A 13,174-nucleotide genomic window follows, 5' to 3' on the forward strand; every position below is an offset into this window, starting at 1 on the left:
GTACAATAGGTGTATTTAGCAGAGCATTCAATGAAATTGAATGAACAAATATAAAAATAAAACACTAGATAGACTGATTCCTAAAGCAACTGTATTCAAGTTTTTCAGTCAAGAATAGTGAGTGATTTTTCTCTTTGCGTTTTGTTGTTTTGTTGACGTTAAATGAATAGTTCCCCCAAAAATTAATATTCTGTCATCTGTCTGTCAATTCTGTCATAATGTTTTATTTTTATACCATCATTTACTCAAAAGTTGTTTTAAACCGGAATGAGTTTCTTTCTTCTGCTGAACATAAATGCTATTTTGAAGAAGGTGGAAAACCAAACAGTTGCTGATCCTCAGTGACTTCCATAGGATTTTTCTTTCCTACTATCAAAGTCAATGTGGACCAGCAACTGTTTGGTTTTCCACTGAGTAAATAATGACAGAAATTAAAATTTAGGGTGAACTATCCCTTTAATGACAGTTGACAGCATGTTTAGTGTCCTGTCCCTTTAAGAGCTGCACGCATCTAATATACAGACACGCATCCGTTTCTCTCTTAACTATTTACTTTCATTTTAGAGATAACCAACTCAGTCTGTATGTAAACCTTGTGTGTTTTGACAGTATTAGCGCAAAATATAACTTAGTTGAGTAATCAGGCGCTGTTAGACAGGCGTTTTAGTGCGTGCTTCAGGTGTATGCGCTCAGATAAAGCGCACGTCAGACCAGCGCGCGAATTAAACATTTAACCAGCAAGGCTTGTATGCAAATAATGTACTTTTGCGATCGCGAATAAGTGCAGTGTCCTGTCTGAGTAACTCTACTGCTGTATGTCGTGTTGTACAGTATATAGAGACGGCGGCGCCAGAACTGTATTTGACCATGTGCGCGGTAGCGCGATACTACGATATTTCTTAAAAAGCAGATCGTCCACGATCAAAAATCGTCATATCGCACACCCCTACAGGAGATCCAGCAGCATAGTTGCAAGTGTCCCAAAGACACAAAGAGAGTGACACTGTAATATCAATGCATAATTTTCAGATTTCAATCATCGCTTATTTGTTTTTTTGTCACATATAGTAGACCATTTTTGTGCCAGGGGTAATAGGAGGCTACCACCCGGCTACCAACGCAAGTATATTTCAGACCTGTGGGAAGCACTGGAGCAAATAACAAAGCAAATACAAAAGGCTTCAATCTGAGGAGAGCAGAAAAGGTCAGAAAGGCAATCCCAGTAGGCTTTTCAAGAGTCTGCTTGTCTGTAGAACGTGTCATTATCATCAACACTATTGTTTTCCATCATGGAGGTGGAAAGAATGTGCCAGGTTTTAGGGGCGTTTGGGAATAAAATCTGAACACATAGGCCTACATGATACATGCACACAATGGGTTTGATCAACATCGATTTTTTTAGCATGTTGCTTCAAAACCTCATAAATGCTGGAAATAGAAATGCTGTCATTGTTTACACACACCATGTCAAAACCATGTCAAGATTGTACAAGGTTAGAGTCCTTTCCAATTTAGCACCAAGTTTGACATCAATGTCATACTGCCATTAAACTAAAGCTTACAAAAAGCAAATAAATAAATTTACAAGTAAAAACTATTTTAAAGTCACTGATGTCAAGCTGCCATGATATTTCAATGGAATCAAATGCAAGTGAGATTTGAGAGCAGTGGTGGAATGTAAGACTTTCAGTGAATACATTTCATTTCAGCCTGCTATTCATACAACGCTATTATGACTTAAAAAGATTTGTAATATAGTGCACATATAAAGGTACATAAACTACCTGGTGCTTGGCGCTAAACATCATCTTTCAAGGAAAAAAAGCAAGTCATACGGGTTTATAATGACATGAGGCTGAGTAAATTTTGCTTTTGGGAGACCTATTCATTTAAAACATCTGGCTTTTTAAAAAAATAAGTTAATGCTTGATAAAATCCCATGAAGCACTCAGGAGATTTGCCTACAGAGAAAATAGTGGTTATTCATTTTGCACTTGCAATTTTTACTAACCACTAGCTATAGTTTTAGTAATTTAGTGGCTGAGATTAATCAAATTTAAAGAAAGTAATAACTATGTAAAGCAGACTGCGGCAATTTGGCTTACTGATTAATTCATTCATGCACAGGTGCCAAGTAAAAACATGGAGGAAAGCCCCTTTAATTAACATATCATTGAGTCTTATTGACACCAAAAACCAGTCAATGTTTTTCACAAGTTGCCAAAATATATTTAGGTACCAAACGGATCACTTAAAAAGTTTAGCCACGCATGAAGTCACTGTATATAGAATACATTAAACAAAACCAGTGACCAGTGACCATCTTCTAGGAATCCAGTAAACTTTCTAAGTCTCACTTCACTGCCCCACGGTTAATGTTGAATAAGTTCAGCAATGCGCTAGTCCTCTTTGACCACAATGGATGACCTCTCGACAAGTTACAGAAAGGTTTATTTTGAAAGCAAAAATAATGCAATACCTACGGTGGCCGAGAAGTGCAAAACAAATCACGATTCTGAAAACAAAATAAATTACAAACGCAAATGCAAATCTAAAAAACAAAATAACAATTCAGAAAACACAACAATTCAGAAAACATTATAACAATAAGAAAACACAATGACAAATCCGAAAACAAATTAACAAGTCAGAAAACTCAATGACAAATCAGAAAACAAATTAACAAGTCAGAAAACACAATGACAAATCAGAAAACAAATTAACAAGTCAGAAAACACATTGACAAATCCGAAAACAAATTAACAAGTCAGAAAACAAATTAACAAATCAGACAAAACGGAAGAGGTAGGTATAGTTCGAGACAGCGCCATTGGTTTGGGAATAGATTACTCATCGCTGATTGGACAAGATATCTGTCAATCAGGGTGTACAGGAAGAACGAGAAGAAGAACAGCAGAGTCAATCATTTACAGCGTCAGCTCCAGTGGTGCAGATGGTAGAGCGTGTGTCATTGTGTTTTTGGACACGATCGACCCGGGTTCGAGTCAGTCTTTTACCAAACTTTTTTTTTTCTTCCTTTTCAAATCTCGTATCGCATCGGAAAGGCATTTATTTTCAATAAAAATTAAGGAAATAATCCAAAAGTTGAAAAAGTATCAGGTAGGTGTAGGGAGAGCTTTATTGTCCCAATAAGGTGGCATCCATTTGAATTAAAATTATAATTTACACTCAATACGTTATTATTGCATACTGGTTTTTTTACTACAATACTGAGGTGCAGATAAGTGCTACTATTTGCAACAAGTAGTATACATAGCACAAAATCCTGCTATTTTTACGTATTTGCACTTAGTTAAATAGCCTCTATCACTATTTACACAGTGCAAATAGCTGCTGCATAAAATACATGCATGTACATTTACAACACTGTACTCTGTATTATATTACCTTTGAATCAGAATACAAAAAAAACTTGTTAACGCTAATGCGAGGGTGTTTCTAATACAGTGTTTATGGGAGTGAAGGTAAATTTGACAGTTCTGTCAAATAGCGACAGCAGCTAACCTCAGTATCTGACATTCTCAATCTGAATTTGTTCTGACACAGTTTAACTCTGAGTTCTTGTCATAGTTTATTACCATAAACTATAGCAAATAACTGTGATAATGTGAGAAATGTTGAAGGTGTCTGAATACATTTTGGTTTGACAATCTATATGATAAAGTTAACCAATTAACATTATACATACTCTTTTGGTTTCTGTACCCAATATTTAAAAAGTTTACAAATGCAATGGAAATATCGGTACTCAGTACCGGCAAGTATCAAAAATAAAAAGTATCGGTATCAGGCGAGTACTGAAAAAAGTAGTATCGTGCATCCCTAGTAGAAATCTGCCACAAGACAGATTTAAAGCCTGAAAGCTCCAACGTAAATATAAGAAAATAACACCCAAACCCCTCACAATGTCTTATGCAGACTTGCAGAGTAGAAAATCAGGGCTGGGGCATTCCTTTCACTACTACTAAAGACAAAAAAAGAAGCAGACGCAGCCTTGTCAGAAAAGTAGTAGTAGAGATCACATACACACACCCATAACCACACACAGCAATTTATCTCAGACTATACTCACACAATGGAGCCCTTCAAACCTAACCTACTATACACCACCTAACACAATAAATCAGCAAAAAAAAAAAAAAAAAAAAAGAATTAGATGGATGGATAGATAGATGGATAGATAAGACAGACACACACATCTTTAGAGCTGTGACAGGTTTACAGCGGAATCCTAAACGGACCGGCCGGCTTTTTCCACTAAGCGATCAACAGAGAAAGCAAATAAGGTGTGTAAATGCAAAGCGTGATTTCCATGTGGTGAAGGACCATTACAGCCACGCTGACAGGAGAGTGTAACAGCGCCAGTTTCAGTCATCTCTCCAGTCCAAAAGGCCTTAATGGGTTTTTGTGTCAGTTTGTTTGTTCTAGAGGCCTTTTGCCAAATGCCTGTCGGCATTGATCTGTCAGTACAGTAAGAGTGCGGAAAAAAAAAGCACACAGGATGAACGATTGTGTTCTAGGAGTTATTCTCGCTCTATTTATCACCATCAACGCTATTAAGCCCAATGGCTACAGGAAAGAGGCGAAAGCACGAATCAGTTCAACAGGTTCTGTCAAACCTGTTAAATGGATGCATACACACGCTTGACTATATTCTGCTTGGCTCTTTTGCCATTTGATAAGAGTTAAATTATTGGCTACAGTGCAGAAACTCTGAAAACATTTTACCAAATTAATTAAAACATGAAATATTATTGCTTTAACATGATGTTTCATGAATTTAACCAAGTAAGAATGAAAGGATTTCAAGTACACTCATGGTGAAAGCAATGGTCTGGAGATGTTCAGACTTGTACGTGCATCAAGGGTGATGAGTACAAAGACACAAATGAATATTTCCCTCTGCCAGCAAAGACGGAAAAAACAAAGGCAGTTCAGGACTAGAATAAATAAACAGAGCAATGAGCTGGAATTCACTGTGGAAGATTAAATTTGACCATAGTTCAGAAAGCCTAAAGGGTAAGCCCAGCTAAAGATTCAATCCTGGAATTAAGAGGAAGAAAAACACAGAAAAAGTCTGCACCAGCTTATCGTTAAAGGAGTTTCAGAAAGACGTTTAGAGGAGGTAAAGTTAAAGGCCTCAAAACTTCATCTAAAGCCTTAACTCAAGAGTTCTGGGAGCCTGGAAATACAACTTTTCCCTACATCTGCCTCAAGCTAAAAATAGTCCATCATCCATCTATGTAACACTCCCCCGTTGAACCAAAAGCTTGAGTTTGGAAAGACTAGAGGGGTGGAATAGAGTTTGAGACAACAGCCCGTGTGAGACAGACCATGCCTTTTCCAAACGCAACCAACTTTTTCAAAACAGAGGTCTTTTCCTGGCATTAAAAAAAGTTTTGGGGTTAAAGATGTAATCGTTTTTAAGAAACTGGTGGTGATTTTGGGGAATTAGACTGTACTGTATGTATTAGGGCTGGGTGATAAATCGATTTTATCGATTAACTCGAATGTGTAGTTTATGTCGACTTGTTTGAATGAAAATCATTTTTTTCTAAAAAAATAAAAATAAAAGACGTGTACTACAGAACTCCAATAAATACGAGATAGGAGATAAATATCAATACTTTCTCTCGCAGTTATATCATTAGGTAATCATACTGTATATAAAATTCGGGCATCATGGAGCCGCTATTATGCATGGCATTGAAACTGCTTTTGAATGCATGATGGCTTTTTAGTTTCACTTTCGAGATTGGCGATCGTATGTACTCTGTTTTTACTATGGAGCGGCAGTAGCCTACTTACTACACATTTTACAAGATTATATGTTTGTCATGGTGCTCAGGATCTGCAAATCATTCGTCATCGTCCTCAGTCATCTCTCCTTATTCTATGTGGTAGGCTAAGTGAAATTTTATGTTCTGTAATGCAGTGTTTCCCATACATAGATTTATTTGTGGAGTCCTGCCACAATATCAAAACTGACCGACAAAAATAGATATTTTTTTTTTTCCAAAAACTTTGACTTCGTTGAATAAGCAAGCGCTGCACGTTTCAGAATCGAATCACTGTGTGGGTGTCTTTATATCACTGCATTACTCAAGGAAACAGACTGTCTTCAGTAAATTTTGGATGTCATTTTCATTTCATCTTGCATAATGTCTGATAAAGCAGCTTTTGTGAGCAGAGCGCTAATTTGTGTACAGCGTTACCAGGGAAACCTCCATTTCTCCTGCTCTACAAGCGCCTCCTGCTGGCAGAGAATTAATTTGCATATATGCAGCCACAAATAAAGTCCAAGTCTGTGGGAAACACTGGTAATGTAACAGGCAACCGTTAGCAATCGTTATGTGTTTTCTGTGCCTTTCTGAATACTGATTCATGATTCAGGCCAAAGGGCGTCACATAATTGTATGTCTTATGTTAGGCCTACGTTACATTTTATGTTATGTTACGTTATTTTATGTTATATTTTCACTCTTTTTGGCTTGTTGTTTCTGAATGCACTTTAACCCCAAGGGGGGAAATCCAGATCAAATCCCAGAAGGGAAAATCAAAACAAATAAGGGCAGCGGCTATCAGTGAGCACTGAGTGTAAATAGCAATTAGATTCTATTTACACTGTTAAAATAGCAAGATTTTCTGCTATTTAAGCTAGGCTATTTATTGCAAATAGTGGCAATTATCTGCACCTCAGTATTGTAGTACATTATAAAACCGTACGCAATAATAATGTATTGAGTGTAAATTATAGTTTTAATTATTATAAGACATTATACTATTATATGCACATTCTCCTGGTCGCTCTTTAAGGTCTTCTGACCTGGACCTTCTAACTATTCCTAGAACACGTCTTAAGACAAAAGGTGTTTTTTGTGCTGTGGCTCCAAGGCTCTGGAACTCTCTCCCTCTAACACTTAGAAAAATGGGCTCTGTAGACTCTTTTAAAAGACACCTAAAGACGCACCTCTTTGGACAAGCTTTTAATTAACAGTACACTTTGGCTCTTATTAAATTTCTGAGATATTCGGTCTCTAATTGGTTTTGTTTTTATTTTATTTTTGATTGAATGTATGTTTGATTTGTTTTACTGATAGTGTTGTAAAGCACTTTGTGACTCCTTGTTTGTGAAAGGTGCTATATAAATAAAGTTTACTTAATTCAAATTTTTAAACGGATGCTACCTTAATGGGACAATAAAGCCCTCCCTACACCTACCCTAACCCTAACCAATACTTTTATTTTCAACTTTTTGATTATTTCCTTCATTTTTATTGAAAGTAAATGCCGTTCTGATGCGATATGAGATTTGAAAAGGGAGAAAAAAAGGCGGGCTCGAACTTGGGTCGATCGCATCAAAAAACATGCACCTTACCATCTACACCACTGAAATTGACGCTATATGGGCGTCTTTTTGTTGATTAACTCAATCGCACGTTGGTGGGTGGAGTTCGTGTAAATAGCCTTTCCCAACAAGGCAGGCCATTTGCACTTAGTGTAAATAGACACTCCATAAAGTTAGAACTTGTTTTGAACAATTTCTTTGTCATCTGCAGATTGATTTTAAGTAGGGGGGAAAAAAATCAATTTAAATCGTAAATCGGATTTTGTGTTTTTAGGCCATATCGCCCAGCCCTAGTATGTATGTAAAATTCTGTTGTCACTCACTTCCCATTTAAAAAGTAATGAGTTACTTGTCTGGATTGCGTCATTTAATCCTCCTCAGACAGTGACTCAAACCCCTAACTTAGTGTTTACTGTCCACGTCTGCTATTAGAGCACAGCCCACTGAGACCTAGAATTAAATGTAGTTACTGACAGGAGAAACATTATTAGGATTGTTCACTGTTCAAGTAGGTGTCCTGCAGATCGACTCATTAGAAAGCTTAAAACAAAATCAGAAACAAAATCATGATGAATCTTAGGTTTTTGTGACCGGCAAGGCAACTGGATCAGCTTCTATATGATGCTGCAGGTGTTTATCATACATATGGAAAGAAAAACAAAGTAATCTCATTGTCAGTGGGACAAAAATACCTTATTTATACAAATGGCATTCGTGGCAGTTAAACTCTTCAAATTCACCTGCCACAAACACCATTATGAAAGATAACTAACAGATTGTGTTTGACATATTAAATGCGAGGGAGGGGAAAACAAGCAAAATGACTGTGAAAATCCAAAAACTGCTGGGCACGATATCGTCTCCCTCGCATATGTTTTTAAAAGTCAACTCAGTGGTAAGCCAAAGCAATTTTCTGACTTCATAAAGTAAAATTAAAAAGGCTTTAGAACTCCTCATAAAAAGCTCCACATCAAGTATTTCATTTCCTTAACAAACATGCAAAGAGGTACAATACACTGCCAAAAATCTACTTCCAACACTTTCTTTGGCTCAGGGTGGATGTTCCAGGCTTCTGTTTGGGCTCTAAGCCTTCCAAAAACATCCCCCCCACAGAATTCCTGCATTTCTGTTAAAACACAGTTCAGGCCAGGCCAGGCCAAAGTGCATGCTGAGCGTGAGTGTAGTCATGCTGCGCCACAAGAGATGTTGATTGTGATTACAGGCACTGTCAAAACATTCCCTCAACCTCTCCCCTTAAAGTCACACTGAAATAACCAGTTTCCACATCTAAGTACCGCGGTTTCTCTGCGATTGGGAAAGTTTTGCACATGTACTACCCGGCACACTACAGTTCATTTGTTTCTCAGGATTATATAGCTTTTGATCTAAATCGAATCCTTAAAATGGAGGTTTGGACCAAATATTGAAGAAACAAACAACATGTGCCCAACATACATCCATCAGTATCTCACACACTAGCAACACCAAGGTCATAGGTTTGATTCCCAAGAAGAGGAAGAACTGATAAAAATGTAAATATGTACCTTGAATACAATGCAAGTCACTTCAGATAAAAGCATTTGTGAAACCCATGTATGTAAATAATGGTGGCTACTTTGAAGATTAGTATTTTATCATTGTTTTTAACATTTTTGGCTCATTCTTCCATTTGAGGCATTAGTAGTCAATAGTCATAATTACAGAAACTGTGTACAGATTTTAACAGGTAGAGTAACCTTCTGAAGCAATAACACTGTTGAATGCCAAAAAATAAAAAGAGCATCATCATATCTAGGACACATAGCTTCTGAAAGGACAAGTTTATCTCAACAAAATTTTGCACATGCCTCAAATCATAATTGGGAGTAAAAAATAATAATAACTGAAAAACAAGAACGTTTAAAGCATGAGCCATTTAAACTGCTAAACAAGTAAACGCTTGATATTTTTCCTTCAAATCCGTTAACAGTGTATCGCAGGCCAAACCTGAGGAGGAAACATGACACATGCATTACCTAGAAACTTGCCCTCAAACTTATCAAAATAATGTCTCCCTTTCCGTCTCAAAGACGTTTAAAACGAGCTCTTCAGTCAAACAGGGACTTCTCGACCTGACAGAGTGCTTATTAATGTGATATTTTACAGTCGCTGACCGTTATCGGAGATCCGTCACTCACCCAACAGCAGCAGTTTCACTTCTTTAGCGGCTTTCTCTCCGTCCTCGCGCAGATTCCTGTCAATCATTTTGGACCGCTCCGCCGCGGCTTTATCTTCCTGGCTCACGGTACAGCCCATGGTCCCGAGTGCGCGCTTCAGGGCGACGGATTTATGAGTGTAGATTTAGGGGGGGGAAATAAAAAGGTATTATCCTTTTAAAGCGACTGGAGGTTTTCTTTAAATAGTCTTCCGTGACTAACTTCCTCTTTTGGCTTTGAGAGAAAAAAAGCCTGTCGCAAGTCCAAGGAGGGGAAATGTCTTTAAAAGACTAACGTTAACGTTAGTAACGTTAGATTAAAAACTGACGTCTTTCAAAAGACGTTTTGGGCTTGATTTATATATAAAATACTGAGATTAGAACAACACCTGGAATCTTTTGACGGAAACCAGACGCTGGAATTTCACATCACGCGGACAGGGAGGGAGAAAAACTCATATCCACAAATCCAAAAAGTTTGTTTAAAAAAGTTTAGATCAACCTCAGGTATTAAAAAGCGACGAGAAACTGAATGAATCGGAAAATGCCAAAATCCCCGTTGTTTTCTTCCTCGGTTAAGTCCGTTCTCTGATCACCGAGGGGTTTGAATAATATGCGCCGTTAGGTAGCTAACGTTAAGCGGTTTCTGATTTCTTTCAGTGTTTTAAAAGCCGCCACGCCCCAGTCTGCTGAGAAGTTGCTCTCTCTCTGCCACACACACACACACAACAGAAGACAGTTCAGAACTGATGGGCTCCTCACGCGTCGCCAGCCAGACCCTCTCTGATACGCCCACCGCGGGTGCTCATGGGAAATGTAGTTTTCCCGCAGTATTCCCGTTTAAAGAATATTATAAAATACGTGTACACCCGAATTAACCCGAATAGCTAAATAAATAACAACTAATTAATTACAGAAAACTGTAAAAAAATATATTTAAACCGGTTTGGTAAGTATTTAAAAAAAAATCATTTGTATAGAATAACTAATTTTGGAGGTTTCCTTATACAAAATGTCCCGTGTGTGTGATGTGTGTAGTACAGCTGACTTTCTCTTGTTTGCCCCTCAATGGTCCTTCAATAGAGCCTCTTTTCGAAATGTCTTTTGTTGAGACTTATATCAATATTGATGCATTGATTTCAGCACGTGTTCTGTATGATTTGCGTTTAGGCAGGAGATTAAACCTTGTTTAAACTAAATACTCGCAATGATTTTTTCCATATGGAGTGCTTTTCCATCGTTTGGCAGACCTGCCTGTTTCATACCGCCCCCGTGTGTCTGAAATTATATTAAATTGTACTTTACTTCAGACACCAGTTTTAATTCCAGCTTGTTTAAAAAGTATTTTTGAAATATCAATAACTGGAACTGTTAGCTCATCCTCCCCCGAGATTTGCATGTCTTTATTTCTAAACTCAGATGTGCGAGACGAGTTTATTTATATTTATATATATATATATATATATATATATATATATATATATATATATATATATACATATATATATATATAGTTACAACAGCTAAAATAATTGGAAGCTAATGATACCAGAAGTTTTGCACATTGAAGTTATGCTGTGTTCAAGTCCTGTTGGGAAGTTCGTATTTATGACTGGACATAGACGTCTGGTGCATTCAAGTCACTTTGGTCGGAACAAGATAGCGATTTAACTTTTCTACATAAAATTCAAGACTCTACATCTACAAAATGATGAATGAAGAATGTGCATCATTGTGTTTATTCTGTTTTTATTTCATTTATGAAGGTGATGTAAACTGAATAATTATATATTCTATTATAATTATACAATAATATAATATTTTGTATATTTAACTTATATAGTTTTATTGTACATTACAAATATATATATATATACATCCCAGTTGCTCAAAAGAAAAAAACCAGGACGATCCTGCATCCGGGACCTCTCCACCTCATGTTTGCGGCTGAATGCAAATTATCTTAATTGAAGATATGCCTGTGAAAAGACATCGCCATAAAAAATTAAGTCACTTTCCCGTGCGTCACTTTCATAATCATGTGAAACTTTTTTGGGTGTTGAGGTTAATAACATGTTTTAATGTCAGTAATAATTTCCCCACCAGCAGCGCATATAATATTCTCTCTGACTTTCCATGTTCACTTACCAAAGTTAGCCATGCTTTTTTTTACGCAATTAAAACAAAACAAAAAAATCATTGTTCTTGTAACCATGGTAAACGCAAATTAACCATGGCTTTGTTACTTCAAATAATAATATACGAAGAAGTATTAAGATAATATTTGTGTGGTTATAAAAACAGACCTAAGCCAACATCAGCCTTTAAAATGACTTAAAATGCATTATATAAAAACAATAGAACCATCACAGAAAATTGTAATAAATCACAAATAGCTACCATTACAAAAATGACAAACCATCAACTTTTAACCATTAAAACCTGTAAAAACTGCAGTGTGTTTTGGGCAGTGTTGGGTTAGTTACTCAAAGAATATATTACTCATTACTAGTTACTCCCTTCAAAAGTAATATTGTTACTTATTACTTTCCGGCAACAGTAATTACTAGTTACATTACTTTTTCTTCACGCCCCACAGAAGTCGTAACTGTGTATCTTCCACATAAAATTCTTCTAGAATGTTGCTAACAACATATTTCTGCTTCATCATTTGACCAAAATCCACATTGGATCCCAGCCAGAAGTTATTACCAACACTCAATAGTGATTCATAGTGACATTCAAGTAGAAGAGTTGTATTAATTTCACTTGTCATGTCAAGCTTGAAGCTAATTGTAATTTCTCCATTACCCATATACGGTTATATTTCATTATGTATTTGATCAAATCACATAAGTTTGTAAGAAACTGTTTAATTTTCCAAAAAGATTTTTAATTATAGTAATATAATGTACCACATGTTGATGAGAGGGATGTGGGTGGGATGCAATGCCAGAGTAAAGTAAAGCCACAACTTACACAACAGTGTTCAGATCATCATTTTTCCTGACAAAATCAATATAATGCAGTATTTCTATCTGCTAAATGTAAGCTTTTCCATATTCCAAGCTTGCCTGCTGCACTGGGGACATCACATGCATGTGCAAGTTGTGAAAATTATGACAATAAATCTAGGAATTATTTGATTGTTGGATTTTAAATCAGCGGGGGTTGAGGCATCAAAAGTAGAAAATTTTAAGTTTCCCACTCGTAATAATGGTTCATGTGCATTCAACTCGTAAATACGATGTATCCGTATGACTTGACTTGAAGAAATGGCAACAGGTGGATAAACAGAACTGAAAGAAAGAGTATAAAAGTATAACTGCATAATTTAATTTTCCTGGTGTATTTATGGATTATCGGATTATAGTTGGACAACACGTGCAGGTAAACAGAGTCAGGGGGGAAAAAATTAGATAAATCGGAGCAATTTCAGCAATGCCACAGAAGAAACGTTTTGAATCTGAAAGAACCTTTCAGTGAATCGTTGTTTAAAGAACCTTTTTTTTTGGTCTCAGTTTGAAAAACAATTAAATAATCTAAAAATAAATATTTTTTTGTCCAACAGAAAGAATTCATAGGTTTTACAGGTTTTTCGTTGTGCCAAT

At 36.5% G+C, this 13,174-nt stretch overlaps 1 protein-coding gene across 1 annotated transcript in view; it reads right to left on the minus strand.

Moving 5' to 3' along the window:
* gnai2a (guanine nucleotide binding protein (G protein), alpha inhibiting activity polypeptide 2a) overlaps positions 1-10,348 on the minus strand; it is a 73,635-nt gene extending 63,287 nt beyond the window's left edge. Inside the window, exon 1 of the mRNA XM_079393597.1 lies at positions 9,547-10,348. Within this exon, the coding sequence (XP_079249723.1) occupies positions 9,547-9,664 (118 nt within the window). The 5' untranslated portion in view covers positions 9,665-10,348. The remainder of the gene's footprint in view (positions 1-9,546) is intronic.
* Positions 10,349-13,174: the final 2,826 nt, after the last annotated feature.

This window comes from Barbus barbus, assembly GCF_936440315.1.
Source record: "Barbus barbus genome assembly, chromosome: 35".
Classification (NCBI taxonomy): Eukaryota; Metazoa; Chordata; class Actinopteri; order Cypriniformes; family Cyprinidae; genus Barbus; species Barbus barbus.